We start from the raw sequence: 18,805 nt of genomic DNA, 5'->3' as shown, positions 1-18,805 counted from the left end.
AATCCATATGATTACCCACAACCATCACCAGTCGCGTTTAGAGTGAATACGGCAATGCTCCGCATCCTTGTTACATGCGACAAGGTATCCCGCCGAAGGATCATGGCAATCGGCATATAAGATCGCACTATGGCTAGGAATCCTGCCGCGCATAGGTATTATTTAATAGTCTCTGGATATGCTAAAGGAGCTCTAAACTCGCATACGCTAACTGCGAACCTCCATAGTAAGAATGGCACTCGTTTCATTTGCCCTCGCGGCGATCGTTTTGATCGTGTATCTGCAACTCTTGTATACGCGATACCGGAAACAGTTAAACTCCATTCCTGGACCCTTTGTCGCAAGCTTTAGTAATTTCTGGAAACTTGCCGCCGTCTACTATGAAGATATGCCCGGCTGGAATATGAGCGTGCATGAGAAATACGGCCCTGTCGTACGCATTGGCCCCAATCACGTATCATTTGCTAGTCCGGACGCCTTCCAGATAATTCACGGTTCACGGCAGGCATTTGCAAAGGTGAGGGTGTGCTTGTCTTCCTTTATCAACATAAGCTAATCATAACCTGCGGTGACTAGTCGGACTTTTACGAAGTAGGAGCTCCTATCTACCGTGGGGAACCACTCGAGAACCTGTTCTCGCTCAGAGACGTCCAACGCCACGCCACTCTGAAGAGGAATATAGGGGGGCTATATACGAAGTCCGCAGTCAAGGACTTTGAACCTCAGGTAGACAGCTGTATCGACTTATTTATGAGGCAGCTAGCAGACAAAACTCGAGATGGACCTGTAACTCTTGATATGTCTGTATGGTTACATCTGTTTGCCTACGACTGCCTCAGCGAAATCAACGTCTCGAAGAAGCTGGGGTTTTTAGAGAGGGGCCAGGACGTGGGCGGTACTATCGAGTCCTCTGACAAAATATTCTTCATGGTCGGACTGGTATGTCTGTGGCGTTCCGTACTCTTGTTATTACGTCTTACTAAGATGACCAGTTTACGCAAGCACCCATCCTCCAATGGCTCTTAGGATTCCTCAGATCGCTCGTGCCAGCGGAAGAGGCGGAGCCAGTATTAAAAGTAAGTCCGCTTGGTCCTACAACCGGCACACGGGAGCCGACGCTTATTAATGCACCCCAGTTTACGCTCAGCGAGGTAGAGGCTAGGAGGAAGTCATCTCAGACGCAGACGGACATGCTGGGCAGATTGCTCGACCTTCATCTAGAGCAACCAGACAAAGTCTCCATAAGAGACCTTACAGCCGCAATATTCATCAACCTGTACGTACTAGAGCATGCTCCCATGGTAAGGTACTTACACATCGTTAGCACGGCAGGACATGATGTTTTAGCTATCACCATCCGCGCAATATGGTATCACCTTGCTCAGAACCCCAGCGTCCTAAGCAAGCTTCGAGCCGAAATAGAATCCGCCAGTAACGAATACTCGACTTCTTCTACAATCCCTTTCTCCGTTGTCGCTAAACTCCCTTATCTGTAAGCTATTATTATTATTACTCTCCCCCTGCCCACGACGTTTTAGAATGCTAACCGCCGGAACTTACTTGAAGAAACGCCGTCATACAGGAAACATTACGCGTTCATCCTAACACTGGTACGATCATCGAACGTAAAGCACCGCGAGAAGGAGCTGTTATAGACGGGTATCACATCCCCGGAGGTACCACCGTCGGCGTTAATGCTTGGGTCCTTCACTATAATAAAGAAGTTTACGGCGAGGATGCCGACCAATTTCGACCCGAGAGATGGATAGAGGCCACTGAAGAGAAAAGCCTAGAGATGAGCCGGTGTCTATTCTCTGTAAGCCTAAACCAATATCCTCGAGCCCTGGTGTTTATGCTTTCCAACTCATTATGGCTTTGAGCTAACTCGGCCCTTTGCGAACAGTTTGGGGCTGGTACGCATACTTGTATCGGAAAGAATATAGCCATCTTGATGATAACTAAGTTGGTGGTGGAGTTTTATCGAAGATATAATGCCACGTTAGTACATCCCGACCAGGGATGGAAAGTCCACGGTAGCTGGGTCACCAAGCAGACGGGAATGGACATGATAATTAGTAGGTTATAAATTGATTCAGATGTTGAGATTATATAAGTATAATTAATGAGTTAAACGACGAGTTACAATCATTTATCATTTTAATACGGTATTTTTGGTTTCCCATTAAAACCTACCACTTCTGTCAAGTAATATACTGGTTTGACCTTAGCACTCTAGTCGTTCCGCACGGTATGGTCGCGTTGTAAGTGTGATAAGGGATTTTATGGGGGTAAGGTATAATAATGCATTATCGGGATTGCCTTTACAAGCGATGTGTAGGGGCTTACCGGGTAGCGCCTACTGACGCTGATTCGAAATCCAGCAATGTTCGCAAATGCGTCACGATACCTGTACATTTTCCATACCCGACCTCGTTAACTATATCCCTTTAACTTACTCCTGTTCACTCATAAAGAACCTCAGTTAGCTAATCAAGTAACCGATACAATTCAAAAAATTAATCTTTTTTCTTTAGTTGCGGTTATCTAACTATTTGATTATAACACAAGGGAGTTCAATATAGCGTAGCAATGTTGACTTTGTCGAGCCAATGTTTGTGTTACCACTCTAGGCATGGTTCAAGACGATACCTTAGGCAAATATAGAGGTTACTAGACATGCAAGGCGAGTGTAAAGCAAATAAACCATACTAGGTAGAATTTCAATGGCCTGTTTGCCATCCTTAATAGGTTCACGTTACCTCTATCCTGCCTCGAATCCCCGTGTGGTTGATTCTTTATCAGACCTACATTCATCATTTCTTCCGCTAAATATTGCCAACAACACATACCGATATATTAAACAATATAAGGTGTCCCGGGACCGTGTCAGCCCTATGTGCCTATCTGGAGCTTTTTAAATTCTTCGTCCTCATATCCTGCTGTGACACCATGATCTTCATTAAGGTAGTGTCTATCTACTTGATTTCTCTACCCCTTTTGTTCGCCTTGAGCGCTACTAACTTTATTCATCCTCTTGATTATAGGTATAAGTCCGCCGGCCTTCCTTATCTTTTACAACTACTGAGAACTTCTCACTTACACTTCTACCATCTCGTCTCATACAATCCCAAATGGCAGCTCCAGAATCTCTACAGAAAGGAGCGTCCTTTTGGTTAGTTATCGTCTCCCTATGTCTCATCGCCTTCACGTCGTCCCTTGATGGATCAATCCTCGCTATCGCCCTTCCGCAAGTCTCATCTTCTCTGAACATCGCAGACAAATACGTACGCGGGTGTATGGGCTATGCTCCAGATTGTAGACGCGCTGGGTCGTGCAATGATCCTTCCTACAACACTTCCTGCGATCTTAGCAAGCCTACCAGAGAAAGATGTCATCGCAGCTACAGGGGTGTATTCATTTCTACGTGGCTTTGGCTATGTTTGGGGAATTACAATTCCGGGAATCATATTCAACAATCGTTTTAGCCAACTTTCTTACCAAATTTCGGATCCTACTGTAAGAGAAGCCTTAGGAAATGGAAGAGCATATTAATTTTCGAGCGGGTCGTACGTACGGATGTTGAAGCCGGCTCTGAAGCCGGAGGTTCCGGGTGTGTATTTAGAAGCGTTGAAAGTAGTTTGGTATGTGGCTATGGCATTTGGCGCTTCGGGTTTCATTGCAGTGGCGACTGAGAAACATGTACCACTGAGAACAGAACTGGAGACAGAGTTCGGACTTCAGGAAATGAAAGAAAACGGGGAAACTTCCGGAAAACTCGACGATGCTGATGAAAGAGGCCCTTGTAACATATAGATTCACTCAATAACTACCTCTAAGGTAAGTAGGTAGCTAGCCACCTCTGTTTATCTTAGGCACCTATGTCCTGCAATCACAGTATTAGTAAAAAGAAGTGATGAGGTAAATCACACAAGGAACACCTTGAATGGCGTGGCTTTTTTACTTAAATGTAATTCGTTTGAGCTACCCCCCAAAACCTCCAGTCCAAACGCCCGTGGTCTATGCAATAACCATAATGATATATCTCTCCCTTTAAGCCAGCCGTCATTATTATCGTATAGATTTTCTGCTTGACTGAATCTCACAATGATCAGTGGACAACCCCATTACTGTTTTTGCCAACAGTGCTTGGGCTGTTCAAGCCGCTGTCATCATCTCTCAGTCGTCTTGCACTATCGTCCTCGTCATCGCTCATTAAACCTTCCAACTCAAACTCCTGGGCATCCCTCACTGGTATATTGCCGTTTACTCGGGGCCCTAATCTACCATTTGCTACTTCTTTATCAGGAAGGGTCGGAGCACTGTTCCGGTCGTAGACGCCGACAAGGACATTTACGAAGAGGAAGAGTAAGAAGGCGAGGGAATACAATATTAAGATATAGGCAACATGGTCCATGCCTGAAGAAGCGACTAGAGACATCTGCTCCTCCGTAGCACCCATAAATAAGAATCCGGAGGCGTAAAGCAACTTGAATACATGTTAGTGAGGCAAAACTTTCATTATAGTGAACTGGGAGTCTCACAAAGACGGGGACATATTGGAAACTAGTTGTTTCGCGGCCATCCTCGGATGAGCCAGGTCGATCCCGAAGCACAAAGGATATCTCGATGATACGCGTGACACCAGCCGCCATGAGGGTATATCCGAACATCTTATGGGTTTCGGCGCTGATCATCAACTCTTGGGGATGTGCACTCATTGCCCATCCGGTGATCAAGAGGACGAAACCTGGGATGAAGTTGCGCTGAGGTCGGCCATCACGGTCTTTGCTCAACCAAACTCCAGCCAATCCTGCAGACCACCAGATTATACCCATTGCGGTATGCTGCCAGTCGTTCTTCACCCATTCAGTTCCCCATCGGTGTTCGGTAAAGGTATTAACTACTCCCCAAGCAGCGATGACGGCACTGTCGAAGAACTCTTGAGAACGTCCAGTACGTCTTAGCCAAAGCTGCCCGACCAGCAATAGCAGCGTCAAGAGGATCCCGTAAGCGATGAAAGCGCTTCCCATAATAAAATGTGCTAGGCATTGGCCGACGTGATCACCCTGGCAAAAACCAAGAGCTGTAATACCGCCGAAAAGCATCTGCGTCCATGAGAGGACAGGCAATGCCTTACCAACTATTCCATGCCCAATCTTCACGAACCGTCTAATCTTCCCATTTATGCCCTTCTCGAGATGTAGTTTCAAGTAAATGCCCATAAGAATTTGAAAGAAGAGTAGTAACGAAATCGGCGATGCGAACTTGGAGTGGACGTTGGAATGCTGAAACTCGCGACCGCCGTGCATATGACCTAGGGCATATCCGACGATCGCCAATGCTGTGCCGAGTACCTGAACGGGGACGTGCCATCGGGATTTGACGATCTAAAAATGGAGAATATAGTCAGATTTCAGATCGATGGGCGAGGGGAGTTCGAGTATATGATATGATGCATACCCCAAGAACCATCCCTAAGGGGAAGATGATGCCCCAAGCAAACATCTGTATGAAGATATGAATCCATAGCGTCGTGTCCTGTATGAGCCATCAGTTTCCGGCGCATCCGCCATAGCCAAATCGATTTTAGTTAGTTGACAGGACATACAATCGGATCAACCGAAATGGCCTGGCCATCCTCAATATGCGTAGAGCTGTGATCGTGTGCGGAAGCCATAGGTAATGCAGCTAAAACCAGCAAAAATGTAGGTAAAAGAGAAGACGAAGATGTCTTCGCTTTCTGAAGAAGCCGCAATCCTGACATGATGCGTTTCGGAGCCACAGTCTGGGTCCAAAGCTGGTCTGGATCGAACCCCTGGAGGGAACCGTGTTTCGACTTATCAGGACAAGGGGGGTTCTACATACATAAAAAGATAGCTAGACTATAAATGATAATTGGACAGCGGTAAGAGTCTGTAAGTAGCTTAAATCAGCCGCCCATTACAGAAATCCCAAGTATGGGTCGCAGTCAAGATGTTGAAGAGGGGGAGAAGTTGCTGACATTTGTTAATCGCAACATTGAATTTCGGATCGCGACAGGACACTAAGGTACTAGGTACCTAGGTACTTTCCCTTAGCACCACAGTAGCTGCGCAAGTACTCCGCTGTACCCGAGGCCCCATTCTATTTAGCCTATGTACACTAGTGTAAAGCTTATGTACGAAGTATACAATGTTCGTACCTATTGGCCTTGCATGCGTCTTACGTCACCATAGCTGCTGGAATGCACGCATGTACATATGCAGTATGTACTTAAATAATCATATCACATATTGTGAGATGTACCTTAGTACATCTCAACACGTGACTGCTCGTCACGTGTCATTCAGACATTCGGATTCATCCTGAGTGTTTGTAAAAAAAAAATAATAATGTTTTATTTTATTAGTTAGTTTAATAGATCAATTTATCGAACACATATTTAAAGCTTAAGCTATTAAAGTAAAAGTAGTTTATTTTAACATAATTCGTATCAAAATGACAGATTAATGTAAAGGGGAAATAGTGATACTTTATCTCTCCTAATAAAAATAAATATTCGAAAAATAATTAGTAAATCATAAATAATACACCATAAATAAAGGTTTACTTAAAGAGGTTACCACCATTCTCGGACAAAGCAATTCTCAGACGTGGTGGTAAAAGCAACGCAAGGGTCACCTGCTGTTGCCGTCACAACGACAGCGGTTTGATCTTGCCCGGTATCCGATGAAGTACGCGACGAGGGCTCCGATTGGTTTAAGGCCCGCAAAGTAATCCAAGTATATTGGTCAAGATATATATTTACACCTGACCCAACCAATAAACGGCTTGGTCCTTTTTACCAGTCTATTAAGCTCCGTTACTATTCCTGCTACTGTCTTAAGTGAATGTCGAGGGAAGATGAAATTCGAGGTGGTCCAAGGCGACCTAGCCTACGATGGCCGCGTCATTTTGTATATCATCAAAGGTAGGTGGTTGACATCTTAATGAGAAGAAGAATACTAATGGATGAGGCCAGCTGATGCAACGAATTATATCAACTACATGAAACCGTTGATGTTAGCTGAGGAACTCCAAATTGATCACGTTATCTCCTTAATCGACACCAAGTCCGATTGGTACAGACGGATTCACCCGGAGAGATACGTGCCAGCCATTAAAGACTGGTGTCCTGTGACCAAGACTGAGATCAGTGTCTTTGAGAGCACTGCATGCCTGCAGTACCTTTCAGAAAGATACGACGAGAATGGTTCCTGGACTGGGAGAAATGCGGCAGAGAAAGCCGCAGTCCTATCATGGACCGCGTATCAAACGGCTGGACTCGGGTAGGTTTATCGTCGCTCCTATATTCGAGGTGATAACTCACATAGTTCTTCGAGGCCTACGGCAAAATACTGGTTATATTTTCTAAAAGGCTATCCAACCCGCCAAAACCCGACCACACTACCAAAAACTGTGGCCAAGTACGTTCTTCCATATTCCCTGTCTGGGTTCTTTCTTTCTTCAGTTCTTTGCTTATGGGAATCTAATGGATAGATTGCACGAGAACTGTGTCAAACAATGGGATATTTTAGAGCGACGACTAGATATCCCTGATCAAGATTATATCGCTCTCCCCGATAGACCAACGCTGGCAGATATATCATATTTTCCCTTTTCTATGCCATGGATGTTTAAATTTCTTAATGTGGATTTGGAAAAATACCCCAATATCAAATCATGGGGGGACAGAATGATATCAAGGCCAGCGGTGAAGGCGGTATTAGAACGTGTACCAACATATGGCCATGACTTATGAGTTTTAAGGGGCAGCTTCAGATTTGTTTATAAACATATTCATATCCGAAGAGGTTAAAAGACGATTTTCATACAGCATTCACGTCTAGTGCTCGTGAGACTATATATAATAGTATAAATGGCTATGTAATCCGTATTTAATGAATAGTTCCCATCTTCTAAGGTACTAAATATTAACTAGCTAAATAGGTACCTACCCACCCATAACGTCATCCAAAAATTCATAACAGATACCAATTCCTACATGTTCATATCAATGGCTAACGGACAAGGCGATATTGCAAAATTTCTAAAGGGAGAAGTCAACCGTAACGTCTGGACCAACACGCACGGTAGAATTTATCGTATATGGAATAGAATGAACTTGGAAGTGAGTTAATATGGCCTAGCTCTTGCACTGACGCTGACTTTGAAAAGAGTTTTAACCGAACCGGAGCAGATCAAGGACGTATATGGGGACTCGGATGAACATTACAAAGCAATCAACAATAACACCGGGTGACTGGTGGGAGAGCTGCTTGGAAAATGCCTAAGGCTGATTTCTCAAAACGAGTGGTGACAAGTTCATACCGCTATGCGCGATGCCTTCCGTTATAGAAGCGCTGTGCAGAAGATTTCGCAACTTGTACGTCTCACCACTGATTATTTTGTAGACTTGTACGCTTAAGGAAGGCTAGGTAAAAGGGTTATCAACCCGGTCAAGGACCTATGGCTCCTGCCGTTCTGGATTGTTGTCGACTACCTATATGAAGAGTTGACATCGAGCTTGCGGTCCCAACTACAAGACCTTATATCGCTCGGGGAATCCTTGTTCAGTCAGGCAATTCAAGGAGGGGAGGGATGACTTGGTTCGCTTGGAGTAAGTACTTACCAACAAAGGTGAATGGAGATCTGGGAAGACTTAAGGATGCATGATGCATGGAAAAGATTCAATGAAGCTGCGCTCTTAGTTTCTAATAAACAACTACCTGGAGAAGATTCACTACCTACCTATAGTCCATATGTATGAACGCATGAGGGCGGGCATCATTAATTAAGATCACTTACTATAGACCATGGTCCATGGACAAGATGCTGTTTGCAAATCTGGATGTTGTAATTGGTAGCCCATGGTGTTTTTTGCAGCGAACCAAGACGTGCAGGCTGAACTACGACACGGGACCAAAGAAGTATGCAACATACCTAATCACCCTTTGAATAAAAACCAAAATCCTTATGCATATTGGCGGCAAAGAGGTACCAAACATTACTCGTCAGCTCTTTTTAATTAACACTTCAATGATACACTGCATATGCCGGCGATATTAGTTGCTTTTCTCGCCTATTTGCAGCATTTCATTTCCCCGGATGACGAGGTATTTTTAATAACTTTGCATACACACATAAAATCACTTTCTTGCCTTAGTCTTCTTATATAATCCTTTCTCCTGTGTTAATGTGTTAATGAGGGTGTAACTTGTTAAGTATCGATCGATAAAGAGCAGAATTCTTACTTCGTTCCTCGGCATATTTGTTATTGGATTGAGTTGGGTTGAATTTGAACTTGACGAACGATTGAATACTAGCTATTTAAAAAAAAAAAAAAAAATCCCCCCCAAAAACCTGGTCAATACGAAGTAGCAATACAAATCCTGCAGGCTGCGCACCACAAGTGACCAGTTACATGAGGTGCCATTGAAAGACACCTTATGTAAAGACTCCATCCTTCGTCGCGTTTTGAAGCCGTTATCTGTTGCAAATGGTTCACTGTAGGCGCCATGGCTGATTCCCTATCACCATAGTGGTTACGCACTTACATTTATGACGGATAGGGTTGCATAAGTACCTACCTACCTATCTTACTCTGTAGTATACTACAATATTAAATCTAGGTGGTACCTCTTGAATGTTTATTTGACTTTTAGAATGCCATTATCCAGGCAAATACAGGCGCTTATGTTAGGTCTTTTGTTTTATTTCCTACACCTTATACACTTATGTTTCGAGAAGTTTTTAACTTTTGATTACCTCTCATCCACCTCTGGATTACACTTCATACTATATACGATGCTTCCTTCTCCCCGCAGGTAGGTATCGTCGTATGGCATAAATATCCCGCGCTGATACATGACATAGCTCACAAAGCCCGAACGCCGGTCGAGCGCTACCAGTCAAACTCCGCAGTGCGTGTAATCAATGTTGTGCAGCAAAGGTAAGTCTTCAAATGGTTATTGACGAGGGAACCTACAACTGAGAACACTATAGGTCAAATGCTCAGGGGAGAAGAGTGGATGTGAGCGTTGTAGTAACACAGGGGCGCAATGCATTTACTTGGAGTCGAAGGTCGGCAAGGTCCCTGGTATACGGGCGAAAAAGAAACAGCTTCATAGCCAGGGACCAGAGCCATCGCAAAAGCGGGCTACAGCAACTCACAGGTCTGGGACACCTATTACCTCTCTATCGGACGTTAATTCTTCTCCCGATCATGGGCAAGATGATTCTACAGAGTGGGCTACTGGGTGGAACTTCAATACGTCCGATGAGACCGCCAATTTAAATGTTGATCTTCATACTTCCACTGAAGAATCATCTGTTTCCCCTGGAGCTACCATGGACTTCTCTTCCAATGAGGAATACCCACTGGTTGCTGTCGAGGGAAGTCTCGAAGAATTCTTGATGGCTCAGCCACCCATGCCATCTTCATCGACAGAGCAGGTTCAACAGATAGCCCCTCCCACTCACCGTCCTACTTCGTTCGAAATATCCCACCAGAGGCAGCTCGATAGCCAGTGCTGTGTCGAGTGCTGTAAGATAATAAGCGAGCTAGAAAGTTATATTGTGGCAGATTTGAAAGTGCTTAAAATTGTGTTGGTGATCTTGCGGGGAACGCTTGAGAAGGTGGCACATCTAATCGAGCTTCAGCAGAGTTCCAAGAACCCGAGGTGTCTGATGTTGTTTTCTACACTCATGTACCAAGTTCTAGAGCTTCTGGAAGTCTGCCTATCAATCGTGATAGACGAAAATCACAGTCAGCGGAGTCGTAGCCTGATCTGGGGCTCTACGGGTCTTGGAGTTGGTGACTTTTCCCTTGAAGCAGAAGACCAGTCTGCTTCCAGGACACAAACAATAGCCATTGCCAAGATCATTCGACAGGCAATAGAGGCTCTTGGAAAATTGCAGGACTTAGCCGGTGCCCGCCAAGACCTGTTTTCCACGCATCAATCAAACACAGTCTATGGGAACAGGAGAGATTGTTACGCTGATCTCGAATATAGATTTAAAGAGCTAACTGTAAGATCAGCTACGCAGGTTTAAAGCTAGCTCTGTACTTACCCACATGAGCCGCAACTTAAACGAGCCAATGTATGTTTACGTAGGAAACTCTTTTCTACCTTCATGTTGCATACGAGACCTATCAAGATATGGGTGATGGATCAATTTTGTGACTGACGTGTATATAAAAGCCCTTACCCACTATAACTCTTTCTATATAGCGCTTTTGCTTCATTTGTTCCGTCGGAGCCAGCAGGAAAAATACAGGGCATTTTAATTGCGATACTTTACCGTTGACTTTTCGATTATGTTTAAGGTAACTGGTTCAAATTTTACTTATAGCAATTTGTCCCATTGCCTATTTACAATATATATTAACATCTTGGGCGAGGCCTTGGGTGTTAAAATTAAACGTAGGTTATAAGGTATATATAAGTTATATTATTATATTATTTATTAAAAGGGTTAAATAAGTATATTTATTATATATAAGCCATAAATATAAAGCGTATTATTAACCATTTAATTTATTAACTTTATATATTTTAACATTTTTACTTAAATTATACCCGTAATTTACTTTTAAAATTCTTTTATAATAATTAAATTTATATAACCTTGTATTTTTTTTAAAACTTTAACTTTACATATTAACAAAAACGTAAATTATTAAAGTTTTTGTAAAATAAATCTTTAAATTATACTTATTTTTTAATCTTTTTTAATAATAATAAAAAATAATAATTTTTTCCATTATTTAATACATTAATGTTATATTATATTTTAACTTTATTTATATATTTTTATTTTTATAAATATTTTATAAATAAATGTTGTTTTTTTTATAATATTTATTTTTAATAAATTTTAATTAATGTTATTTTTATAAAATTATAATTTTATATTAATATTTATTTTTTTAACTTTATAACGTTATTAATAATAATTATTATAAATATATGTTAATATTTATTTTTTTATTTGTTATTTATTAATCGTTTGTTAAATATATTAAATAACTTTATTTAAATTTTTTTCCCGATTTTAAGTATTAATTTTATAAAGTTATAAAATAAATTTCGTAATAAAAAATTAAATATATAATTTATTTAATTTATTTGATTTAAATTGTTACGGAAAAATATAACTTGTTAATATATATAAAAAATATAACTTTAATATATATTATTTAATAATTATTATAAATGTTTTAAAATTTCGGTACCAAGTGTTTTAAAGTAAATTTATTACAAATCCATTATTTATTTTTATATTTATTATTAATTAAATTGGTAATGTAAAATTTTTTACGTTTTTTTAAAAGTAATCTTTTTTTAATAAAATAAGTTTAAACTTTTTAAAGTTATAACAGTTAATCTTTATATATTAATATTTTAAAAGTATATAATTTTAATTATTATTTTAATAAATTTATTTTAATCATTAAAAAAGTTTTTTATAAAATAATTTTATTTTATAATTAAAGTAATAAAAGGCTTAAATATATAATTTTTAAACATACTTTATTGTTATTATATATGGTTTTTAAAGTGTATTAATTTTAAAGCTTTTAATAATATATTTTAAAAGTATATTTTAATTCGGGTTTAATTGTAATTAATGTTTTTAATTATACTTTATATTTATATATTTTATAATTGTGTATTTTATATTAATATAAGTTATTTTATCGGTTATAAAACGTTTATTTTTTATTATCTTTTATTTATTTTATAAATAAAAGTTTATTGTTTTTTTAAATTTAATAAATGTGTTTTTTGGTAAAGGTTTAATAAAGTTATTAGTAATTTATTAAGCTGTAAAAGTATATATAAAGTTTATTTTACCGTTAATTTATTTTTTATAAATAAAATAAATATTAATTTTAATATATTTAATTTATGTATAAAACTATAAATTTTTAATAAATATTAATATCTTTTAATTATTGCCATATATAATTATAATAATAATTTTATTTTTTTTAATAATTAATTTAATTAATAATTAATATAATTAAATTATTTTTTTTATAACATTTATTATACCTTTAAATTTAAATTTATAAATAAAAGTAATAATTATTGGTTGTTTTTTTAATAATTAATTAATAATATTGTTATTTATATTAAAAATATATTTTAAAATTAATTTTTTAAATTGTATATATTTTATATAATTAATATTTATTTATTTTATAAAATCTTTTAAATTATTTTAATATATAAACTTATAATTTAAAATTTTTTTTAAATATTTTAAAACTTTTTTAATTACAAATATATATATTATAATAAGGTTTTTTATATAGTAATTTAGGTATAATATAATATATGTAATATTAAAATGTATATTTATTATTATATATATAAAATATTTTATAATTTATGTATATTATTTAACGTTAACGATAATTGCTGTATAATTATTTAAAAATTTAAAGATTTTTAAAATATTTATAAATATGTTAATAAAATTAAACTTTTATTAGTTTAAATTTTTAATAATTTTTTTTAAGTATATTTTTTGATTAAATTTAATTGTTTTATTAAAGTAATTTTTTTTAATAATTATTTTTAAATAATATAAATAAAAGCTTAAATTAATTATTTTAAATTTTTTAATTAATTTAGTTTTAATTTTGCAATTTCTATTTTTAAAAAGTTTAATAATAAATAAATTATTTATATAAATTATTATATAAATATAACTTTTAATAAATACTTTTATATTTAAATTAAGTATTTTAAATCTTAATATTTATAAATATATTATTAATGTTTAATATTATATTTATAAGGTTTATTTTAAACTATATAAAATTTTATTAAATTTATAATATTTACCCGTACCGTTTTTAAATTTAAAAGATTATTTAATATAAATATTTTTATTTATATTTTTATATAAAAAAATAGTAATAATATTTATTTATTTTAATTTTAAGTTTAAGATTATTGTTATAACAAATATGGCTTTATAATTTATAAATTTAATTATTAATATAAAAATATCGGTATAATTTAATCTTTTAACTTATTTAAATCTTTTAATTACCCATTTAATTTTATACCGGATAATTTTATCGTTTAAACCTTTTTTAATTTTATATAATTATTTACCAAATAATAATTTATATTTTATAAATAATTTATATAATATTTATATATAATTATTTATTAATAATTAATATTTAATACTTATAATTTTATACTATTAATATTATTTAAAATTATATTTAACCTTTTTATATAATTTAAATTTAAATTTAATGACTATTATTATTATATTAATTAAATATATAATATATTAAAAAATTTTATTTATTTTTAATTAATATTTATTAAATAATACAACGTTTATTTATTACTTAAAATTATATTTAAATAAGTTACATAATAAATTACTTTTATATTAATTAAACCGTTATTTTTTTTCATTTATAAAAATTTTTAAACATACGCCACGGTTTAAAACGTTATAAGATTTTTTTATTATAAATTATACATTAAAATTTAAATAACGTAAAATATAATAATTAAACATAATAAGATTTATTATAAAAATGAGGTAAATACAAGATAATTCCCAAATAAACTTAATTAATTTTAATTAACTTATTAACAAATATAAAAGTAATAACAATAATAATTTTAAACGTTTTTTTAACGTTATAAAATTTTTAATAAATATATATAAATATTTTTTTTTAAATATAACATTATTAACATTAACAATTTTATTAAAATTTATTAATAATACTTTATAAATATATATATTATTACTTTTATATCTTAATATTTTATATATTATAATTTTACCTTAAAATATATTTAACTTTTAATTTTTTAAATAATAACCGTTAATTTTAATTATAATTAAATAAATTAAATTTAAAAAATTATTATATTAAACCTTATAAAAGGTTTTATTTAAAACGTTATAAAATAATTTATTTATTAAATATACCGTTATTTATATAATAATAAATTAATATTTATTAAATATATTATTATTATGTATTTATATTAATATTATTTTAATTTTATTTTTTAATTTATTTATAATATTTTTAATAAAAATTTTTAAATTATAATTATTTTATAATTATATATTAAATAATTATGCCTTTTTATTAATAATATTATTTAAACTTATTATTTATATATATATTTAAAATATTTAAAATAATAATATAATAACAACATTTAAACTTTTCTTATTATTTTAAAAAATCTTTAAATATTAATAATTAATCTTTAAAATTTTTTAATGGTATAATTTATATTATATATAAATAATTATATATAATAATTAACCAACCTTTATTATTATTAATATTTATAATATTTATAAATATATTTATTTTATTTAAATATAATAATTTTAATTTATAAATATTTTATTTTAATATATTTATATAAAACTTTTTATTTATTTTACCTTTTATATAAATTTTATAAAAATAATATTTTTTTAAAAATTTAATATTTATAAATATGTTTATTAATTTTTTAAAATTTTAATTACTTAAATAATTTAATTTTTTATATTATATTTTTAAAATTAAATTAAAAATAAAATAAAAATAAAAAGTTATGTTAAAATTTATTATATTAAAGTTATTATTTTTTTAATTAATTATATATAAACCATTTATTTTAATTATTATTAAAAATATTTTTTTACTTTTAACGTTATATGTTAAATTTTATTAAAATAAAAATTTAATATTTTTTTAAATAAATTATAAAACCGAAATAAAGTTATAAATAAAGTTAAAATAATAAATTACGTTTATAATTTTAACTTTTTTAAATTATTTATTAATAACAATTTAAAAAATAATAATACTTTATAATTTAAATATAATAATTTTTTTACCGATATTATAAATGTAAAAACTTTTATATAAACGTAAATTTATAAATAAAATTTTATTATAATAATTTATTTAATTATAACTATTATTAACCATTATAACCTTTTTTAATTTAATAATTAATTTTTTTATTTTAAGTTTAATTATTATTATAAATTTTATTATTATTAAAACATTATTAATTAATAAATTTATAAAAACAAAGTTTAATATTAAAATAATTATAAAATTAATAAATTTTAACAATATATTTTATATTTCCGTTATAAATATATTTTATTATAATTTTTTAAATAAACAATTTTAAAAAGTTTTTAATAAAATATTTAATTTTAAAAAATTAACTAATAATTTAATTAATAATTTTTTAAACGTTATAAACATAATGGTGGTAATAAAAGTTATTAACGTATTAATATTATTTTAATAAAATAATGCAATAATTACGTTATTATTTTTATTAATCTTTAGTTTTTTTTATCTCAGTTCTCAGACCTGAATTCGTTGAAGCGGGCTTCGCCCGCTTGTTGGGCGCCTCAGGCGCCACGCAACGCCTGGCCCGTGTGTTTGTATCTGTGGGGCATGTGTGTAAGTTTCAACGAATTCAGGTCTGAGGCCCGTCTAGACCCAAGCGTTACTTACTTTCCAATTTGGTGGTAAACAATGAAAAATCATATTTACGATGTCTTAAAATACCATAATAACGTACGAAATAGCTTCAATTAAAATGACTCGGGGCTAGTAATATATTTAATCTATCTTTTTAGCTTTTTTGCATACGCATACGACGTTGCGTTTTTATATACCAGGCCAAAACGTCAAAAAGAACTTGATTTCTAAAACATCATAATCAACACCACAATTAATACCACGTATGTGGGAAAACGCTTTCTATTTTAACTCTAGCCTATTACTAGTGCTATCTAAGCCTTCCTGCCTTTTTATACACCCGTACGGTATCGCCTTCTTATATATCAGGCCTTGCAACGTCAGGCCTTGCAACGCGTGTTGCGACCGGTGTTGCGCCCGGTGTTGCGGCTAATATTGGCCACCTTCATCAACACCACAACAACACCCGCAACCACGTATAAAATACTTTAAGGGCTATTATTCAATTGCCCAAACCTTCCCGGCTTTTTTTTTATACCTGTACGTACGGCCTTGTTGCGTATTGCGGCTACCGCGTTGCGACCGGTGTTGCGACCGGTGTTGCGACCGGTGTTGTGGCTACTTTCAACACTCCGAAAGATTTAAAACGCGTGGAATTCGATAGACCTAATAATAAGATTAATACGATTGTATAATCAATTATTACTTACTGTAAAAGCGCGTTGATATCGTTGTTTTTAATGATCTTATTGATTTGACGATGTTTTTGGAAAATAGGAACGATTTTTAATAGGGACGTGTCCAGAGTGACCTCAGACCAGAGTTTTGATATTTTTTGGGGGGTTGTGATTGGTTGGGGGGGTGGTGTGGCTGGGGGGGTACATCCCCCCGAACTAAATATCGAAACTCTGGTCTGAGGTCACTTGAGATAAAGTTTTTTAAACTTATTTTTAAATCTATTACGCTAATTTTTAAAACGTTTTTTAAAATGTTTTTAAAAATATTTTATTAAGTTATAATTTATTGTTTAACGTTTTATAATTATATAATAAATATATATAAAATTATTTTTACATTTATTATTAAATTTATTAAAATAATTAATAAAAGCATATTTGGTATTTTTATTTTTAATTTTTTACGTTTATTCCTTTTATTATATTAATTTAATAACGTTATTTATAATAATTATAATTTTAACAATTTAATTATTATTATTTTAAATTAAAATAATATTATAGTTTTAAAAAAAAGTAATAAAAAACATATTATATTCTAAATTTAAAACATTAAAAAATTTATTAATTAAATATAATTTATTAATAATATAAATTTTGTTTAATTTTTTAAAATTAAATTAAATTTAACGTAATTTTAATAATAATATAATTATAAAACTTTTAATATTAAATAATATAATATTTTATTTAAATATTAAATTTTAAAATATAACGTTATTTTATAATTTATATTTTTTTTAAAATTTTTTAAATTTTAACTATAATTATTTTATTTATTATTATATTTTTAAGATTTTTCTTTAAATAATATTTAATATAATTATAAGTTTTATTTTATTTGTTTTATTAAGCTTTAATTTTTTTGCGTAATTTAATTAACGTAAAACTTTAATTTTTTTTTAAAATTATTTTATTTATTTTTTTTAAAAATATTTTTTTATAACTTTAAATTATTAAATAATTTAATATCTTTTATTTAAACATTAATTATTTATTTATTAAATTTAATTAAATAATATTATTTAAAGTTAAATTATCCTTTTTTATTTTTATAACTATTATTAATAAATTAAAAGTTATTTTTTAATAATATAATAAACTTTATAAACTTTATTTTATAAACTTATTTTATAATAAAATAATTTTTTAAGTAATAATTTAAAAAATTTATAAATAAAACCAAAATTTATTTAAAATAATTAATTTATTTTTTATTTAATAATTTAAAAATAATTATTTTTAATATAATTTTAGATTTTTTTAATAAATTAAATAAAATAATAATTTTAAAACTAAAATAATTAACATTTAAATTTAATAATATAAACATAAAAAATATTTTACTTAAATTTAATAAATATAATTTAATAAATATAAAATTAAATATATAATTTATATTTTTAAAGTAAATATTTTTTAAAAAGTTTTTTTATTATAATTGTTTAAATTTTTTAGTAAAATATAAAAAATTTTACTTATTTAAATATTTAAAAAATAATAACTTTTATAATAACTTTTTTTTAAAATTATATTGTATTATATT

The 18,805-nt window shown here is 32.0% G+C and overlaps 5 protein-coding genes across 5 annotated transcripts; 4 read left to right on the top strand and 1 right to left on the bottom strand.

Moving 5' to 3' along the window:
• The first annotated feature begins 77 nt into the window (after positions 1 to 77).
• Positions 78 to 2,138, top strand: F4817DRAFT_337306 (benzoate 4-monooxygenase cytochrome P450). The gene is made up of 7 exons (XM_049303277.1): positions 78 to 517; positions 577 to 939; positions 993 to 1,076; positions 1,137 to 1,276; positions 1,325 to 1,492; positions 1,567 to 1,816; positions 1,904 to 2,138. The coding sequence occupies exons 1-7, from the start codon at positions 233 to 235 to the stop codon at positions 2,084 to 2,086; spliced, it is 1,473 nt and encodes a 490-aa protein (XP_049159080.1). The 5' UTR covers positions 78 to 232; the 3' UTR covers positions 2,087 to 2,138.
• Positions 2,139 to 3,110: 972 nt separating this feature from the next.
• Positions 3,111 to 3,514, top strand: F4817DRAFT_337304 (uncharacterized protein). Its single transcript, XM_049303276.1, has one exon. The coding sequence runs from the start codon at positions 3,132 to 3,134 to the stop codon at positions 3,483 to 3,485; it is 354 nt and encodes a 117-aa protein (XP_049159079.1). The 5' UTR covers positions 3,111 to 3,131; the 3' UTR covers positions 3,486 to 3,514.
• Positions 3,515 to 3,934: 420 nt separating this feature from the next.
• F4817DRAFT_105775 (uncharacterized protein) lies at positions 3,935 to 6,117 on the bottom strand. The gene is made up of 4 exons (XM_049297400.1): positions 5,609 to 6,117; positions 5,461 to 5,538; positions 4,542 to 5,387; positions 3,935 to 4,486 (listed from the first exon to the last, which is right to left on the bottom strand). The coding sequence occupies exons 1-4, from the start codon at positions 5,762 to 5,764 to the stop codon at positions 4,109 to 4,111; spliced, it is 1,458 nt and encodes a 485-aa protein (XP_049159078.1). The 5' UTR covers positions 5,765 to 6,117; the 3' UTR covers positions 3,935 to 4,108.
• Positions 6,118 to 6,518: 401 nt separating this feature from the next.
• Positions 6,519 to 7,888, top strand: F4817DRAFT_105768 (glutathione S-transferase). The gene is made up of 3 exons (XM_049297399.1): positions 6,519 to 6,949; positions 6,996 to 7,307; positions 7,519 to 7,888. Exons 1-3 carry the CDS (start codon positions 6,870 to 6,872, stop codon positions 7,778 to 7,780), a joined length of 654 nt encoding a protein of 217 aa, XP_049159077.1. The 5' UTR covers positions 6,519 to 6,869; the 3' UTR covers positions 7,781 to 7,888.
• A 1,477-nt stretch (positions 7,889 to 9,365) lies between these two features.
• On the top strand, positions 9,366 to 11,384 carry F4817DRAFT_337295 (uncharacterized protein). The gene is made up of 3 exons (XM_049303275.1): positions 9,366 to 9,845; positions 9,904 to 9,970; positions 10,024 to 11,384. Exons 1-3 carry the CDS (start codon positions 9,685 to 9,687, stop codon positions 11,071 to 11,073), a joined length of 1,278 nt encoding a protein of 425 aa, XP_049159076.1. The 5' UTR covers positions 9,366 to 9,684; the 3' UTR covers positions 11,074 to 11,384.
• The last annotated feature ends 7,421 nt before the right edge of the window (positions 11,385 to 18,805 follow it).

The sequence above is a fragment of the Daldinia loculata genome, assembly GCF_022478755.1.
Source record: "Daldinia loculata strain CBS 113971 unplaced genomic scaffold F4817scaffold_24, whole genome shotgun sequence".
NCBI classification, from domain to species: Eukaryota; Fungi; Ascomycota; class Sordariomycetes; order Xylariales; family Hypoxylaceae; genus Daldinia; species Daldinia loculata.
The sequence above is the reverse complement of the archived record's forward strand: the minus strand, read 5'-3'. Positions and strand labels throughout refer to the sequence as shown.

What these genes read in the sequence shown, in the direction of transcription:
- F4817DRAFT_337304 (XM_049303276.1), top strand. Translation starts at nt 3,132, where the DNA reads ATGGCAGCTCCAGAATCTCTACAGAAAGGAGCGTCCTTTTGGTTAGTT.
- F4817DRAFT_105768 (XM_049297399.1), top strand. Translation starts at nt 6,870, where the DNA reads ATGTCGAGGGAAGATGAAATTCGAGGTGGTCCAAGGCGACCTAGCCTA. An exon ending in CATTTTGTATATCATCAAAG is followed by an intron (nt 6,950 to 6,995) that starts GTAGGTGGTTGA and finishes CTAATGGATGAG; the next exon opens with GCCAGCTGATGCAACGAATT. An exon ending in TATCAAACGGCTGGACTCGG is followed by an intron (nt 7,308 to 7,518) that starts GTAGGTTTATCG and finishes TCTAATGGATAG; the next exon opens with ATTGCACGAGAACTGTGTCA.
- F4817DRAFT_337306 (XM_049303277.1), top strand. Translation starts at nt 233, where the DNA reads ATGGCACTCGTTTCATTTGCCCTCGCGGCGATCGTTTTGATCGTGTAT. An exon ending in AGGCGGAGCCAGTATTAAAA is followed by an intron (nt 1,077 to 1,136) that starts GTAAGTCCGCTT and finishes AATGCACCCCAG; the next exon opens with TTTACGCTCAGCGAGGTAGA. An exon ending in GCCGCAATATTCATCAACCT is followed by an intron (nt 1,277 to 1,324) that starts GTACGTACTAGA and finishes ACACATCGTTAG; the next exon opens with CACGGCAGGACATGATGTTT.
- F4817DRAFT_105775 (XM_049297400.1), bottom strand. Translation starts at nt 5,764, where the DNA reads ATGTCAGGATTGCGGCTTCTTCAGAAAGCGAAGACATCTTCGTCTTCT. An exon ending in CCTTAGGGATGGTTCTTGGG is followed by an intron (nt 5,388 to 5,460) that starts GTATGCATCATA and finishes CTCCATTTTTAG; the next exon opens with ATCGTCAAATCCCGATGGCA. An exon ending in TCCAATATGTCCCCGTCTTT is followed by an intron (nt 4,487 to 4,541) that starts GTGAGACTCCCA and finishes CATGTATTCAAG; the next exon opens with TTGCTTTACGCCTCCGGATT.
- F4817DRAFT_337295 (XM_049303275.1), top strand. Translation starts at nt 9,685, where the DNA reads ATGCCATTATCCAGGCAAATACAGGCGCTTATGTTAGGTCTTTTGTTT. An exon ending in ATGCTTCCTTCTCCCCGCAG is followed by an intron (nt 9,846 to 9,903) that starts GTAGGTATCGTC and finishes TAGCTCACAAAG; the next exon opens with CCCGAACGCCGGTCGAGCGC. An exon ending in ATCAATGTTGTGCAGCAAAG is followed by an intron (nt 9,971 to 10,023) that starts GTAAGTCTTCAA and finishes AGAACACTATAG; the next exon opens with GTCAAATGCTCAGGGGAGAA.